The sequence below is a fragment of the Oncorhynchus nerka genome, linkage group LG2 (assembly GCF_034236695.1).
Source record: "Oncorhynchus nerka isolate Pitt River linkage group LG2, Oner_Uvic_2.0, whole genome shotgun sequence".
Taxonomy (NCBI): Eukaryota; Metazoa; Chordata; class Actinopteri; order Salmoniformes; family Salmonidae; genus Oncorhynchus; species Oncorhynchus nerka.
The window spans coordinates 18020646-18039597 of NC_088397.1; the positions used below are offsets into that span (position 1 = coordinate 18020646).

Here is an 18952-nt window from a genome sequence, read left to right on the forward strand (position 1 = left end):
TTATATACAATGATACATTGAGCTGGACAGCCCCAGACTGGAAACACCTTTATATACAATGATACATTGAGCTGGACAGCCCCAGACTGGAAACACCTTTATATACAATGATACATTGAGCTGGACAGCCCCAGACTGGAAACACCTTTATATACAATGATACATTGAGCTGGACAGCCCCAGACTGGAAACACCTTTATATACAATGATACATTGAGCTGCCCACCCCAGACTGGAAACACCTTTATATACAATGATACATTGAGCTGGACAGCCCCAGACTGGAAACACCTTTATATACAATGATACATTGAGCTGGACAGCCCCAGACTGGAAAACACCTTTATATACAATGATACATTGAGCTGGACAGCCCCAGACTGGAAACACCTTTATATACAATGATACATTGAGCTGGACAGCCCCAGACTGGAAACACCTTTATATACAATGATACATTGAGCTGGACAGCCCCAGACTGGAAACACCTTTATATACAATGATACATTGAGCTGACAGCCCCAGACTGGAAACACCTTTATATACAATGATACATTGAGCTGGACAGCCCCAGACTGGAAACACCTTTATATACAATGATACATTGAGCTGGACAGCCCCAGACTGGAAACACCTTTATATACAATGATACATTGAGCTGCCCACCCCAGACTGGAAACAACTTTATATACAATGATACATTGAGCTGGACAGCCCCAGACTGGAAACACCTTTATATACAATGATACATTGAGCTGGACAGCCCCAGACTGGAAACACCTTTATATACAATGATACATTGAGCTGGACAGCCCCAGACTGGAAACACCTTTATATACAATGATACATTGAGCTGGACAGCCCCAGACCGGAAACACCTTTATATACAATGATACATTGAGCTGGACAGCCCCAGACTGGAAACACCTTTATATACAATGATACATTGAGCTGGACAGCCCCAGACTGGAAACACCTTTATATACAATGATACATTGAGCTGGACAGCCCCAGACTGGAAACACCTTTATATACAATGATACATTGAGCTGGACAGCCCCAGACTGGAAACACCTTTATATACAATGATACATTGAGCTGGACAGCCCCAGACTGGAAACACCTTTATATACAATGATACATTGAGCTGACAGCCCCAGACTGGAAACACCTTTATATACAATGATACATTGAGCTGGACAGCCCCAGACTGGAAACACCTTTATATACAATGATACATTGAGCTGGACAGCCCCAGACCGGAAACAACTTTATATACAATGATACATTGAGCTGACAGCCCCAGACTGGAAACACCTTTATATACAATGATACATTGAGCTGGACAGCCCCAGACTGGAAACACCTTTATATACAATGATACATTGAGCTGGACAGCCCCAGACTGGAAACACCTTTATATACAATGATACATTGAGCTGGACAGCCCCAGACTGGAAACACCTTTATATACAATGATACATTGAGCTGGACAGCCCCAGACTGGAAACACCTTTATATACAATGATACATTGAGCTGGACAGCCCCAGACTGGAAACACCTTTATATACAATGATACATTGAGCTGGACAGCCCCAGACTGGAAACACCTTTATATACAATGATACATTGAGCTGGACAGCCCCAGACTGGAAACACCTTTATATACAATGATACATTGAGCTACAGCCCCAGACTGGAAACACCTTTATATACAATGATACATTGAGCTGGACAGCCCCAGACTGGAAACACCTTTATATACAATGATACATTGAGCTGGACAGCCCCAGACTGGAAACACCTTTATATACAATGATACATTGAGCTGGACACTTTATATACAATGATACATTGAGCTGGACAGCCCCAGACTGGAAACACCTTTATATACAATGATACATTGAGCTGGACAGCCCCAGAGCTGGAAACAACTTTATATACAATGATACATTGAGCTGGACAGCCCCAGACTGGAAACACCTTTATATACAATGATACATTGAGCTGGACACCCCAGACTGGAAACACCTTTATATACAATGATACATTGAGCTGGACAGCCCCAGACTGGAAACACCTTTATATACAATGATACATTGAGCTGGACAGCCCCAGACTGGAAACACCTTTATATACAATGATACATTGAGCTGGACAGCCCCAGACCGGAAACACCTTTATATACAATGATACATTGAGCTGGACAGCCCCAGACTGGAAACAACTTTATATACAATGATACATTGAGCTGGACAGCCCCAGACTGGAAACACCTTTATATACAATGATACATTGAGCTGGACAGCCCCAGACTGGAAACACCTTTATATACAATGATACATTGAGCTGGACAGCCCCAGACTGGAAACACCTTTATATACAATGATACATTGAGCTGGACAGCCCCAGACTGGAAACACCTTTATATACAATGATACATTGAGCTGGACAGCCCCAGACTGGAAACACCTTTATATACAATGATACATTGAGCTGGACAGCCCCAGACTGGAAACACCTTTATATACAATGATACATTGAGCTGCCCAGCCCCAGACTGGAAAACACCTTTATATACAATGATACATTGAGCTGGACAGCCCCAGACTGGAAACACCTTTATATACAATGATACATTGAGCTGGACAGCCCCAGACTGGAAACACCTTTATATACAATGATACATTGAGCTGGACAGCCCCAGACTGGAAACACCTTTATATACAATGATACATTGAGCTGGACAGCCCCAGACTGGAAACACCTTTATATACAATGATACATTGAGCTGGACAGCCCCAGACTGGAAAACACCATTATATACAATGATACATTGAGCTGGACAACCCCAGACTGGAAAACACCTTTATATACAATGATACATTGAGCTGCCCCAAACCAGAAACACCCCAGACTGGAAACACCATTATATACAATGATACATTGACCTGGACAACCCTAGACTGGAAAACACCTTTATATACAATGATACATTGAGCTGGACAGCCCCAGACCGGAAAAAGAAGAGAAAAGGGAGATTTGCTGAATTGTCCATTTCTCTTTTTTCTCTGAACTGCACTATTAGTACAAGTCCTGTGGGAGTTCTTACTGCTGAGGTTGATATGTCAGTGTGTGTGTGTGTGAGTATTTAAGTGTATGTGTATGTTTGTGTATGCGCAATATCAAATCAATAGTGGTAAGTGGTAGCTCTCTTCTCTATTCTCTTCTCTCTTTCTCTCTCATTTCATGTCTCTCTGTTTCGCTCTCTCTCTATCTCTCTCTTCTGTGACTCTGTGGCCCGGGCCTGAGGCATATATATTTTTACCACCCACCACACTTCCTCTTAGTCTGCTGGCTGGTGTTAAAGGTGTGTGCCCAATACATAACGTGCTGCGGTTTGCCCTGCTGCCTCTCCTGTTCTGTATGTCTAAGAGGAGTTTAGATGGCATACACCTTCCTCTACTTGCCGTTGTGATTGATTCTTATTACGTAATGACATTACAGGGTTTAGTTGACCATTCTGATGGTTTCTCATTATGACATCACAAAGGACGTTGTTAACCATTCTAAATTAGTCTCATTATGACATCACTGTTTGGTCATTTTAACAGATCCCAATTGATGGCATCACAAATGACTTTGTTGACCTTTTTAACAGATTCCAAATGATGACACAGTTGATGACGTGTACTGTATAATTCTGACAGAGCAAAATGTCATTTTTGTTTAAATAATTGTTAAATCAATGAGGGTCTTTTCTTATCTCGCTGCTGCTTATGTCCAAGAGGGTTCAGAAATATACATTTCTCCATTTCAAATCAAATCAAAGTTTGTCACGTGCGCCGAATACAACAGGTATTACAGTGAAATGCTTACTTAAAATAAAAGCTACAGATACAATTGTTAGGTTGTAAATTAGATGTTGTGGTGCAGTGCCCCATGTGCATCTGTGTGTGTGTTTAACTATTCTTGTGGGGACCAAAAGTGCCCACAAGAATAGTAAACAAACAAAAATTTGACCAACTGAGGACATTTTGTTAATACCCACGAGGTCAAATGCTATTTCTAGGTGGATTAGGGTTAAGGTTAGAATAAGTGTTCGAAATATGTTAGAGTTAGTTTTAGGGTTAGGAGTTAGGGTTCGGGTAAACGTTAGGTTTAGGGTTAGGGTAAACGTTAGGTTTAGGGTTAGGGTTAGGGTAAACGTTAGGTTTAGGGTTAGGGTTAGGGTAAACGTTAGTTTACTGACTTGTATCACAAGTGACCTGTGTGTGTGTGTGTGTGCATACCATGTTAGTGTGCTCTCATTAGCTTATCATCCGAATCCGAATTACTAACTCTACACGAAATACAACCTTTCTCCTGATCTCTTCTCACTTAAACCTACAAACGCTGTTGTCTGCAGACACATATCTTTAAACAGCCACTCTACACTGATGTACATCTATGTTTTCTCTACTTCTGTTTTCATGTTTAGTTTGTTCTCTAATACATTATCCAGTATCTGAAAGCTGCTTATGATTCTCCCATGTCTTCGATTGCTCCTCACTGAAACACAAACTCATGGTCGTGGTAAGGGTTTAGAGGTTTCCCTTCGGGTCTATATGTTGTCATAGTGGGTGTGGAAGTGAGGACAGATACCAGTGCAGATATCTCTGCTAAGCTTCAACAGCATCAGAAGTGGAGCCAGTAGACAGACTTATAAGGACCCCAGTCAACAACATTCCTGGTGGCCATTCTCTCTCTCTCTCTCTCACTCTCTCTCTCTCTCTTTCTCTCTCTCTCTCTCCCTCTCTCTCTCTCTCTCTCTCTCTCTCTCTCTCTCACTTGCTCTTTCTCTCTCTCTCGCTTTCTCTCTCAGTGATTCTTATGAGGTCCTGATGACTGTATGACACAACAGAGACATTCCTAGCTCTGGGTGTGATATAGGGAAGGGGGAGTGGAGAGATATAACCGGGGGTCCATGGAGGGTGTTTGTGTCGCTCATGGATTTAGAGACATTGCTGAGGATAACAGAGAGGAGGATACGTAATGCATTGGGGAAACTCACACCAGGTAAGGAATGGGTTAGATAGTTTGAAAAAGAGAGAGGGAGAGGTAAACAGAGTGAGGGAGTGAGGGACAGGGAGAGAGGGAAAGGGAGAGAGACAGAGCAAAAAGGAAAGAGAGGAAAGGCGGGTCACGGGATGTTACCGTGGTTGTCTGGTCAGGACACTCTGGTAAGTCCTGTTGGGTCACAGATGAAGCCTATTGGATGTTTCAGAATACTATTGCACTGGGGAAATTGAGAATCAAAACAACAAGCAGTTGATGCCTGAATTGTCTGCTTGTTCAATCTGTCAACCTGTAGCTAGTCATCTTTGGTATTTGTTTTTTTATAAAGTTATAAAATATTCTGTCCGGCCCTATTGTGATGTCCTCATGCCATATTCAGTGTGGCCCTACAGGGATTTCATTATAACAAATGCTATCATTGTAGATTTTGTCTGGCCCTATTGTGAAGTCATCATGTCAAATTCCCTTGTTATGATGTCATCATGTTACAGTAAATTCTGTCCATGCAGATTCGGTCTGTCCCTATTGTGATGTCTTGTCAGATTCTATCTGTGATTGCTGCCTAAATTGGAAGCAGTTGATTTTCTTTCTGTCGCCCTGGTCATGATTTAAACTCCATATTCGCGCGCACACACACAGTGTGACCTGACCCCTGAAGTTTGTAAAGGTGTTGATAAGTAGGCGTCAGACTCAAGTCTCTGTCTGAGGACTGTTTGAAGAGTGCTGTGTGTGTGTGTGTGTGTGTGTGTGTGTGTGTGTGTGTGTGTGTGTGTGTGTGTGTGTGTGTGTGTGTGTGTGTGTGTGTGTGTGTGTGTGTACGAGTGTGTGTACGAGTGTGTGTACGAGTGTGTGTACGAGCATATTTTCCAAGGTTGTCAGCACCTGGTATTGTCCCTGCCATGGAAACCTCTCTAGTGTTGACTGACCTGTATACTAATAATAAATGCAGGATATTTACAGCTGTATACTTGTCAGCCCTGAACACCTCAGGATTCATATGTATCAAGCATCTCAGAGTAGGAGTGCTGATCTCAGGTCAGGTCCCCTCTGTATATGTAATCTTATTCATTGTGATCTACAAGGCAAAACTGATCCTAAATCAGCCATCCGACTCTGAGACACTTGGTACATATAGCGCCGAAGTCGGCCCTTCTCCTTGTTCGGCGGTCGATGTCACCGGCTTTCTAGTCACCACGATCCATGTTTCAGTTTAGTTTAGTTTTGTCTGTATTAATCTCACCTGGTTTCAATTCCCATATCATGTTCCTTATTTAACCCTCTGGCATACATTTCTGTTCTGTCCGTGATTGTTGGTGTCTTAGTGGTTGTTGTAGGTGTTAGTGTGTATGTATTTTCCTATTTGGACTCTTGCTTGACTTTTTTGAGTAAACTCCGTTGTGTTGCTCAAACCTGTGTCCTGCGCCTGACTCCGGTACATCTCTGCACCCAATCGCTGACAGCCAGGTCCCTTTCATACCATCTCTAGTCCTTCTCATCCTTAAATGTCAACAGATTATTATAGTTTTTTTCGATTGCTAAACGACAGTGGGCACAACTGGAGTCACATGTGCAAAACTCTAACTACAGTCTGCACTACCAACAGTCACCTGAGCTAAACAGTTCACATCACCTGCAAAACTCATTCCAAGCAACACAACTCTTAACACATGGCTCAAAACACGCTCAGTGCAGCCAAACACTATGCACAACCCTCACTGAGATAACACACACTGTCACTCAGAACACACTGAGAGTAAAAACACTAGCATCAAACACCAATACAGAAAATACAAACTTTTCATCTTTACAGTTTGAACAATTTCAGTGACTTCATACAAAGTCATATTTTCTTCAAAGAAAAGAGTGACATTCTTTCACATGATTTATTAAAATTTTAGAACATAACAATTCTTTAAGGTAAATGAAAATTTGCAGTTTGCTTCAATAGTCTGTAGTAATTTACGGAATTACAGTAATGAGAAAAAAAAGGTAGAAACTAAAAGTACATACTGTAATTCCAACAAATAATTGAGGGGCTAATCCTGCCTTTCTCTAGCATCAGGCCACAGGTTTTCTTCAACATCACATCTAATGTTTTCTCTTGCCATGCACCTGGGGAAGAACCTTCTGGAGTGCCTTATCCATCCCTGGCAGTCCTCTGTACTCGTGTCCTCACATCCGGCACGCATGGCTTCCAAAAGAGACATTTGGTCTTGTGGGTGGTGACCAAACACTTTCCACCTCCAGGCAGAGAAAAACTCCTCTATTGGGTTGAGGAAGGGTGAATATGCAGGCAGGTACAAAACCATAAATCTGTGATGTGCTGCAAACCAATCTGTGACAGCTGCAGAGTGGTGAAAAGCAACGTTATCGCAAACTATGACAAAAACTTGGGGGTTTCTTACTGGTTCCCCCTGTTCTGCTGGCACTAGCTGAGCATAGAGCTGTTCTAGGAAAGCTATAAGCCTTTCTGTGTTGTATGGGCCAATGAGTGGTGTGTTGAGAAGCAAACCATCATTGGCCATTGCAGCACACATGGTGATATTTCCCCCTTTGGCCTGGAACCTCCACAGTGGCCCTTTGACCTATAACATTCCTTCCTCTGCGCTGTGTTTTGGCAAGGTTAAATCCAGCTTCATCGATAAATACAAATCAATGTGGTCTTTCCAGTGCTTCCACCTCCATTACTCTCTGAAAAACAGTAAGTGCACAGTTTTACTGTAGAAATGCTAGTGTTTTTTTTACTGTAAATATTTTGTATAGCTGTGTACGTAACCTCAGACGTCTTACCTGGACATATTGGTATCTTTGCTCTTTTACCCGTTCACTGTTTCTCTCGAACGGTACAGTGTATAACTGTTTCATTGTAACTTGGTGTTTCTTTAGGACTCGAGCAATAGTTGTTGTGCTGACAGAATGAACATTTTCAAATATATCATTATCCGCCAGCACTCTATCTTGAATCTCCCGCAGTTTTATTGCATTGTTGACAACAACCATGTCAACAATAGCATTTTCCTGCGCATCTGAAAATATTTTTCCTCTTCCCCCTGTTGGGGGCAGCCTTTGGGTCCTGTTGTAAAAATATATTTTACAGTCAAACTTACTGTAATATATATCTGTGTAAATATTCTATAATTGCAATACAAAATAGATTCCTGTAATGTTTTCATTTACTGTAAGGATGTAACTCTCACCTGTTTGCATGATGGAAAATTTGCATTACAGATGCCACTGTGGATCTTTGCAGATTGGGTTGCACCCTCAACCCTGCCTCTCTCAATGAGAGACCATGGTTCACGACATGGTCTATAAGTGTAGCCCTTATTTCATCTGAAATAACAGCTCTTTGTCTTCTTTGTCTTCCTCCACGCATCCGCCCTCTCCCTGCCACCCTTCTCCCTCCACGAACCCATCTTCCTTGTTCCATTTCCAAAATGAGTCTTTCTGAGCTACCTATATATACTGTAATATGTGTGTGTGTTCACTAACAAGTCTAAAACAAGACACCTGCTTAGCCTTTCAGCTGAAATTGCAATCAGCAGTGTTTGAAAGGCACAAGGCTGAAATCTATTCCGTTTTGAATGTGTGGCTCACAGTTTTGACAGCAGTGTGTTAGCATTTGAACAAAGTGCTGTAAATCCACAGTGTTGTGCAGGTTGTGGTTAAAGTCATGGGATAAGTGTGTAGAGTTTTGAAAACTGTGTTCAAGCAATGAAAAAGGAACTAGAGTTTGGTCCACATGAACTGCTGCTGTGTAGACTGTAGTTAGAGTTTTGTCCACATGAACTGCTGCTGTGTAGACTGTAGTTAGAGTTTGGTCCACATGAACTGCTGCTGTTCAGACTAGTTAGAGTTTGGTCCAAAACTGCTGCTGTGCAGACTCAGTTAGAGTTTGGTCCACATGAACTGCTGCTGTGTAGACTGTAGTTAGAGTTTGGTCCACATGAACTGCTGCTGTGTAGACTGTAGTTAGAGTTTGGTCCACATGAACTGCTGCTGTGCAGACTGTAGTTAGAGTTTGGCACATGTGACTCCAGTTGTGTCCACTGTCGTTTAGCAATCGAAAAAAACTGTAATCAGATTATTAGGTCATACTATCCTCAACCTATTCTAAGGTTGAGGTGAACACACACGCAGGTTCACACATGCATACACCTTTTGCTGTTTCACATCTCTTTGGGGACCACTCTGACCCCCAAATACAGAACTCAGGAGTATCTCTCTCTCTCTCGCTCGCTCGCTCGCGTGCTCGCGCGCACACGCACACGCACATGCACACACACACACACACACACACACACACACACACACACACACACACACACACACAGAGGTCCCCAAAGCCATCACTCAGGAGAACTTGATTCCCTGAAGCAGCAGAGTGTGGGCCTTTAGGAGCCAAACCCCCATCGACCCTCAAAGGGACTTCTAACTCACCTCCAGACAGACAGAAAAAGACGGGAGGAGAGAAAGGATGAGAGAAAATAGACATGGAGGGAGAGGTTGAGAGGTGGAGGAGAGAGAGGAGGAGAGGAAATAGACATGGAAGGAGAGGTTGAGAGGTGGAGGAGAGAGAGGAGGAGAGGAAATAGACATGGAAGGAGAGGTTGAGAGGTGGAGGAGAGAGAGGAGGAGAGGAAATAGACATGGAAGGAGAGGTTGAGAGGTGGAGGAGGAGAGGAAATAGACATGGAAGGAGAGGTTGAGAGGTGGAGGAGAGAGGAGGAGAGGAAATATACATGGAAGGAGAGGTTGAGAGGTGGAGGAATGAGAGGAGGGGAGGAAATAGACATGGAAGGAGAGGTTGAGAGATGGAGGAGAGAGAGGAGGAGAGGAGATTAGGTTTTATTTAGATCCATTTATTTGCAAGGCCTTACTACATCATCACTGAATCGTCATTAGACCACAGGTGCCATCACTGTAACTTGATTGGTTGGCAGATGTCATAGATGTAATCAGTGACTGACTGGATGGTGAATGACAGCCCCCATGTTACAGAGAGGTTACTGACTGGATGGTGAATGACAGCCCCCATGTTACAGAGAGGTTACTGACTGGATGGTGAATGACAGCCCCCCATGTTACAGAGAGGTTACTGACTGGATGGTGAATGACAGCCCCCATGTTACAGAGAGGTTACTGACTGGATGGTGAATGACAGCCCCCATGTTACAGAGAGGTTTACTGGATGGTGAATGACTGGATGGAATGCCCCCATGTTACAGAGAGGTTATGACTGGATGGTGAATGACAGCCCCCATGTTACAGAGAGGTTACTGACTGGATGGTGAATGACAGCCCCCCCATGTTACAGAGAGGTTACTGACTGGATGGTGAATGACAGCCCCCCATCTTACAGAGAGGTTACTGACTGGATGGTGAATGACAGCCCCCCATGTTACAGAGAGGTTAATGACTGGATGGTGAATGACAGCCCCCCATGTTACAGAGAGGTTACTGACTGGATGGTGAATGACAGCCCCCATGTTACAGAGAGGTTACTGACTGGATGGTGAATGACAGCCCCCCATGTTACACAGAGGTTACTGACTGGATGGTGAATGACTGGATGGTGAATGACAGCCCCCATGTTACAGAGAGGTTACTGACTGGATGGTGAATGACAGCCCCCATGTTACAGAGAGGTTAATGACTGGATGGTGAATGACAGCCCCCCATGTTACAGAGAGGTTACTGACTGGATGGTGAATGACAGCCCCCATGTTACAGAGAGGTTACTGACTGGATGGTGAATGACTGGATAGTGAATGACAGCCCCCATGTTACAGAGAGGTTACTGACTGGATGGTGAATGACAGCCCCCATGTTACAGAGATTACTGACTGGATGGTGAACTGACTGGATGGTGAATGACTGGATGGTGGATGACAGCCCCCATGTTACAGAGAGGTTACTGACTGGATGGTGAATGACAGCCCCCCATGTTACAGAGAGGTTGATGACTGGATGGTGAATGACAGCCCCCCCATGTTACAGAGAGGTTACTGACTGGATGGTGAATGACAGCCCCCCATGTTACAGAGAGGTTACTGACTGGATGGTGAATGACAGCCCCCCATGTTACAGAGAGGTTACTGACTGGATGGTGAATGACAGCCCCCATGTTACAGAGAGGTTACTGACTGGATGGTGAATGACAGCCCCCATGTTACAGAGAGGTTACTGACTGGATGGTGAATGACAGCCCCCATGTTGCAGAGAGGTTACTGACTGGATGGTGAATGACAGCCCCCATGTTACAGAGAGGTTACTGACTGGATGGTGAATGACAGCCCCCATGTTACAGAGAGGTTACTGACTGGATGGTGAATGACTGGATGGTGAATGACAGCCCCCCATGTTACAGAGAGGTTACTGACTGGATGGTGAATGACAGCCCCCCATGTTACAGAGAGGTTACTGACTGGATGGTGAATGACAGCCCCCCATGTTACAGAGAGGTTACTGACTGGATGGTGAATGACAGCCCCCATGTTACAGAGAGGTTACTGACTGGATGGTGAATTTCAGCCCCCCATGTTACAGAGAGGTTACTGACTGGATGGTGAATGACTGGATGGTGAATGACAGCCCCCCATGTTACAGAGAGGTTACTGACTGGATGGTGAATGACAGACCACATGTTACAGAGAGGTTACTGACTGGATGGTGAATGACTGGATGGTGAATGACAGCCCCCCATGTTACAGAGAGGTTACTGACTGGATGGTGAATGACAGCCCCCATGTTACAGAGAGGTAACTGACTGGATGGTGAATGACTGGATAGTGAATGACAGCCCCCATGTTACAGAGAGGTTACTGACTGGATGGTGAATGACAGCCCCCCATGTTACAGAGAGGTTGATGACTGGATGGTGAATGACAGCCCCCCCATGTTACAGAGAGGTTAATGACTGGATGGTGAATGACAGCCCCCCATGTTACAGAGAGGTTACTGACTGGATGGTTAATGACAGCCCCCCATGTTACAGAAAGGTTACTGACTGGATGGTGAATGACAGCCCCCCATGTTACAGAGAGGTTACTGACTGGATGGTGAATGACAACCCCCCATGTTACAGAGAGGTTACTGACTGGATGGTGAATGACAGCCCCCATGTTACAGAGAGGTTACTGACTGGATGGTGAATGACTGGATGGTGAATAACAGCCCCCATGTTACAGAGAGGTTACTGACTGGATGGTGACTGACAGCCCCCCATGTTACAGAGAGGTTACTGACTGGATGGTGAATGACAGCCCCCCATGTTACAGAGAGGTTACTGACTGGATGGTGAATGACAGCCCCCATGTTACAGAGAGGTTACTGACTGGATGGTGAATGACAGCCCCCATGTTACAGAGAGGTTACTGACTGGATGGTGAATGACAGCCCCCCATGTTACAGAGAGGTTACTGACTGGATGGTGAATGACAGCCCCCCATGTTACAGAGAGGTTACTGACTGGATGGTGAATGACAGCCCCCATGTTACAGAGTGGTTACTGACTGGATGGTGAATGACAGCCCCCCATGTTACAGAGAGGTTACTGACTGGATGGTGAATGACAGCCCCCCATGTTACAGAGAGGTTACTGACTGGATGGTGAATGACAGCCCCCCATGTTACAGAGAGGTTTCCTGACTGGATGGTGAATGACAGCCCCCATGTTACAGAGAGGTTACTGACTGGATGGTGAATGACTGGATGGTGAATGACAGCCCCCATGTTACAGAGAGGTTACTGACTGGATGGTGAATGACAGCCTCCCATGTTACAGAGAGGTTACTGACTGGATGGTGAATGACAGCCCCCCATCTTACAGAAAGGTTACTGACTGGATGGTGAATGACAGCCCCCCATGATACAGAAAGGTTACTGACTGGATGGTGAATGACAGCCCCCCATGTTACAGAGAGGTTACTGACTGGATGGTGAATGACTGGATGGTGAATGACAGCCCCCATGTTACAGAGAGGTTACTGACTGGATGGTGAATGACAGCCCCCCATGTTACAGAGAGGTTGATGACTGGATGGTGAATGACAGCCCCCCATGTTACAGAGAGGTTACTGACTGGATGGTGAATGACTGGATGGTAAATGACAGCCCCCCATGTTACAGAGAGGTTAATGACTGGATGGTGAATGACAGCCCCCATGTTACAGAGAGGTTACTGACTGGATGGTGAATGACTGGATGGTGAATGACAGCCCCCATGTTACAGAGAGGTTACTGACTGGATGCTGAATGACAGCCCCCCATGTTACAGAGAGGTTGATGACTGGATGGTGAATGACTGGATGGTAAATGACAGCCCCCCATGTTACAGAGAGGTTAATGACTGGATGGTGAATGACAGCCCCCCATGTTACAGAGAGGTTACTGACTGGATGGTCAATGACAGCCCCCATGTTACAGAGAGGTTACTGACTGGATGGTGAATGACAGCCCCCATGTTACAGAGAGGTTACTGACTGGATGGTGAATGACTGGATGGTGAATGACAGCCCCCATGTTACAGAGAGGTTACTGACTGGATGGTGAATGACAGCCCCATGTTACAGAGAGGTTACTGACTGGATGGTGAATGACAGCCCCCATGTTACAGAGAGGTTACTGACTGGATGGTGAATGACAGCCCCCATGTTACAGAGAGGTTACTGACTGGATGGTGAATGACAGCCCCCATGTTACAGAGTGGTTACTGACTGGATGGTGAATGACAGCCCCCATGTTACAGAGAGGTTACTGACTGGATGGTGAATGACAGCCCCCATGTTACAGAGAGGTTACTGACTGGATGGTGAATGACAGCCCCCCATGTTACAGAGAGGTTTCCTGACTGGATGGTGAATGACAGCCCCCATGTTACAGAGAGGTTACTGACTGGATGGTGAATGACTGGATGGTGAATGACAGCCCCATGTTACAGAGAGGTTACTGACTGGATGGTGAATGACAGCCTCCCATGTTACAGAGAGGTTACTGACTGGATGGTGAATGACAGCCCCCCATCTTACAGAAAGGTTACTGACTGGATGGTGAATGACAGCCCCCCATGATACAGAAAGGTTACTGACTGGATGGTGAATGACAGCCCCCCATGTTACAGAGAGGTTACTGACTGGATGGTGAATGACTGGATGGTGAATGACAGCCCCCATGTTACAGAGAGGTTACTGACTGGATGGTGAATGACAGCCCCCCATGTTACAGAGAGGTTGATGACTGGATGGTGAATGACAGCCCCCCATGTTACAGAGAGGTTACTGACTGGATGGTGAATGACTGGATGGTAAATGACAGCCCCCCATGTTACAGAGAGGTTAATGACTGGATGGTGAATGACAGCCCCCATGTTACAGAGAGGTTACTGACTGGATGGTGAATGACAGCCCCCCATGTTACAGAGAGGTTGATGACTGGATGGTGAATGACAGCCCCCCATGTTACAGAGAGGTTACTGACTGGATGGTGAATGACTGGATGGTAAATGACAGCCCCCCATGTTACAGAGAGGTTAATGACTGGATGGTGAATGACAGCCCCCCATGTTACAGAGAGGTTACTGACTGGATGGTCAATAACAGCCCCCATGTTACAGAGAGGTTACTGACTGGATGGTGAATGACAGCCCCCATGTTACAGAGAGGTTACTGACTGGATGGTGAATGACAGCCCCCCATGTTACAGAGAGGTTACTGACTGGATGGTGAATGACAGCCACCCATGTTACAGAGAGGTTACTGACTGGATGGTGAATGACAGCACCCCATGTTACAGAGAGGTTACTGACTGGATGGTGAATGACAGCCCCCCATGATACAGAAAGGTTACTGACTGGATGGTGAATGACAGCCCCCCATGTTACAGAGAGGTTACTGACTGGATGGTGAATGACTGGATGGTGAATGACAGCCCCCATGTTACAGAGAGGTTACTGACTGGATGGTGAATGACAGCCCCCCATGTTACAGAGAGGTTGATGACTGGATGGTGAATGACAGCCCCCCATGTTACAGAGAGGTTACTGACTGGATGGTGAATGACTGGATTGTAAATGACAGCCCCCCATGTTACAGAGAGGTTAATGACTGGATGGTGAATGACAGCCCCCCATGTTACAGAGAGGTTACTGACTGGATGGTCAATGACAGCCCCCATGTTACAGAGAGGTTACTGACTGGATGGTGAATGACAGCCCCCATGTTACAGAGAGGTTACTGACTGGATGGTGAATGACTGGATGGTGAATGACAGCCCCCCATGTTACAGAGAGGTTACTGACTGGATGGTGAATGACAGCCCCCATGTTACAGAGAGGTTACTGACTGGATGGTGAATGACAGCCCCCCATGTTACAGAGAGGTTACTGACTGGATGGTGAATGACAGCCACCCATGTTACAGAGAGGTTACTGACTGGATGGTGAATGACAGCCCCCCATGTTACAGAGAGGTTACTGACTGGATGGTGAATGACAGCCCCCCATGTTACAGAGAGGTTACTTGACTGGATGGTGAATGACAGCCCCCATGTTACAGAGTGGTTACTGACTGGATGGTGAATGACAGCCCCCCATGTTACAGAGAGGTTACTGACTGGATGGTGAATGACAGCCCCCCATGTTACAGAGAGGTTACTGACTGGATGGTGAATGACAGCCCCCCATGTTAGAGAGAGGTTTCCTGACTGGATGGTGAATGACAGCCCCCATGTTACAGAGAGGTTACTGACTGGATGGTGAATGACTGGATGGTGAATGACAGCCCCCATGTTACAGAGAGGTTACTGACTGGATGGTGAATGACAGCCTCCCATGTTACAGAGAGGTTACTGACTGGATGGTGAATGACAGCCCCCCATCTTACAGAAAGGTTACTGACTGGATGGTGAATGACAGCCCCCCATGATACAGAAAGGTTACTGACTGGATGGTGAATGACAGCCCCCCATGTTACAGAGAGGTTACTGACTGGATGGTGAATGACTGGATGGTGAATGACAGCCCCATGTTACAGAGAGGTTACTGACTGGATGGTGAATGACAGCCCCCATGTTACAGAGAGGTTGATGACTGGATGGTGAATGACAGCCCCCCATGTTACAGAGAGGTTACTGACTGGATGGTGAATGACTGGATGGTAAATGACAGCCCCCCATGTTACAGAGAGGTTAATGACTGGATGGTGAATGACAGCCCCCATGTTACAGAGGGGTTACTGACTGGATGGTGAATGACAGCCCCCCATGTTACAGAGAGGTTGATGACTGGATGGTGAATGACAGCCCCCCATGTTACAGAGAGGTTACTGACTGGATGGTGAATGACTGGATGGTAAATGACAGCCCCCCATGTTACAGAGAGGTTAATGACTGGATGGTGAATGACAGCCCCCCATGTTACAGAGAGGTTACTGACTGGATGGTCAATAACAGCCCCCATGTTACAGAGAGGTTACTGACTGGATGGTGAATGGCAGCACCCATGTTACAGAGAGGTTACTGACTGGATGGTGAATGACAGCCCCCCATGTTACAGAGAGGTTACTGACTGGATGGTGAATGACAGCCACCCATGTTACAGAGAGGTTACTGACTGGATGGTGAATGACAGCACCCCATGTTACAGAGAGGTTACTGACTGGATGGTGAATGACAGCCCCCCATGATACAGAAAGGTTACTGACTGGATGGTGAATGACAGCCCCCCATGTTACAGAGAGGTTACTGACTGGATGGTGAATGACAGCCCCCCATGTTACAGAGAGGTTGATGACTGGATGGTGAATGACAGCCCCCCATGTTACAGAGAGGTTACTGACTGGATGGTGAATGACTGGATGGTAAAACAGCCCCCATGTTACAGAGAGGTTAATGACTGGATGGTGAATGACAGCCCCCCATGTTACAGAGAGGTTACTGACTGGATGGTCAATAACAGCCCCCATGTTACAGAGAGGTTACTGACTGGATGGTGAATGACAGCCCCCATGTTACAGAGAGGTTACTGACTGGATGGTGAATGACAGCCCCCCATGTTACAGAGAGGTTACTGACTGGATGGTGAATGACAGCCCCCCATGATACAGAAAGGTTACTGACTGGATGGTGAATGACAGCCCCCCATGTTACAGAGAGGTTACTGACTGGATGGTGAATGACTGGATGGTGAATGACAGCCCCCATGTTACAGAGAGGTTACTGACTGGATGGTGAATGACAGCCCCCCATGTTACAGAGAGGTTGATGACTGGATGGTGAATGTCAGCCCCCCATGTTACAGAGAGGTTACTGACTGGATGGTGAATGACTGGATTGTAAATGACAGCCCCCCATGTTACAGAGAGGTTAATGACTGGATGGTGAATGACAGCCCCCCATGTTACAGAGAGGTTACTGACTGGATGGTCAATGACAGCCCCCATGTTACAGAGAGGTTACTGACTGGATGGTGAATGACAGCCCCCATGTTACAGAGAGGTTACTGACTGGATGGTGAATGACTGGATGGTGAATGACAGCCCCCCATGTTACAGAGAGGTTACTGACTGGATGGTGAATGACAGCCCCCATGTTACAGAGAGGTTACTGACTGGATGGTGAATGACAGCCCCCCATGTTACAGAGAGGTTACTGACTGGATGGTGAATGACAGCCACCCATGTTACAGAGAGGTTACTGACTGGATGGTGAATGACAGCCCCCCATGTTACAGAGAGGTTACTGACTGGATGGTGAATGACAGCCCCCATGTTACAGAGAGGTTACTGACTGGATGGTGAATGACAGCCCCCATGTTACAGAGAGGTTGATGACTGGATGGTGAATGACAGCCCCCCATGTTACAGAGAGGTTACTGACTGGATGGTGAATGACTGGATGGTAAATGACAGCCCCCCATGTTACAGAGAGGTTAATGACTGGATGGTGAATGACAGCCCCCATGTTACAGAGAGGTTACTGACTGGATGGTGAATGACTGGATGGTGAATGACAGCCCCCCATGTTACAGAGAGGTTACTGACTGGCTGGTGAATGACAGCCCCCATGTTACAGAGAGGTTACTGACTGGATGGTGAATGACAGCCACCCATGTTACAGAGAGGTTACTGACTGGATGGTGAATGACAGCCCCCCATGTTACAGAGAGGTTACTGACTGGATGGTGAATGACAGCCCCCATGTTACAGAGAGGTTACTGACTGGATGGTGAATGACAGCCCCCATGTTACAGAGAGGTTACTGACTGGATGGTGAATGACAGCCCCCATGTTACAGAGAGGTTACTGACTGGATGGTGAATGACAGCCCCCCATGTTACAGAGAGGTTACTGACTGGATGGTGAATGACAGCCCCCATGTTACAGAGTGGTTACTGACTGGATGGTGAATGACAGCCCCCATGTTACAGAGAGGTTACTGACTGGATGGTGAATGACAGCCCCCATGTTACAGAGAGGTTACTGACTGGATGGTGAATGACAGCCCCCATGTTACAGAGAGGTTACTGACTGGATGGTGAATGACTGGATGGTGAATGACAGCCCCCATGTTACAGAGAGGTTACTGACTGGATGGTGAATGACAGCCCCCATGTTACAGAGAGGTTACTGACTGGATGGTGAATGACAGCCCCATGTTACAGAGAGGTTACTGACTGGATGGTGAATGACAGCCACCCATGTTACAGAGAGGTTACTGACTGGATGGTGAATGACAGCCCCCCATGTTACAGAGAGGTTACTGACTGGATGGTGAATGACAGCCCCCATGTTACAGAGAGGTTACTGACTGGATGGTGAATGACAGCCCCCATGTTACAGAGAGGTTGATGACTGGATGGTGAATGACAGCCCCCCATGTTACAGAGAGGTTACTGAC

The 18952-nt window shown here is 46.1% G+C and overlaps 1 protein-coding gene across 2 annotated transcripts in view; it reads left to right on the forward strand.

Moving 5' to 3' along the window:
• Positions 1–18952, forward strand: part of LOC115125822 (fibroblast growth factor 14-like) — a 210079-nt gene that overhangs the window by 52582 nt on the left and 138545 nt on the right. The window contains exon 1 of one of the 2 annotated variants that reach the window (XM_065024041.1): positions 4927–5059. The exons of the other annotated variant lie outside the window; for it this stretch is intronic. Within the exon in view, the coding sequence (XP_064880113.1) occupies positions 4990–5059 (70 nt within the window). The 5' untranslated portion in view covers positions 4927–4989. Of the gene's footprint in view, positions 1–4926; positions 5060–18952 lie in introns of those variants that run through there. 2 annotated transcript variants of the gene reach the window in all.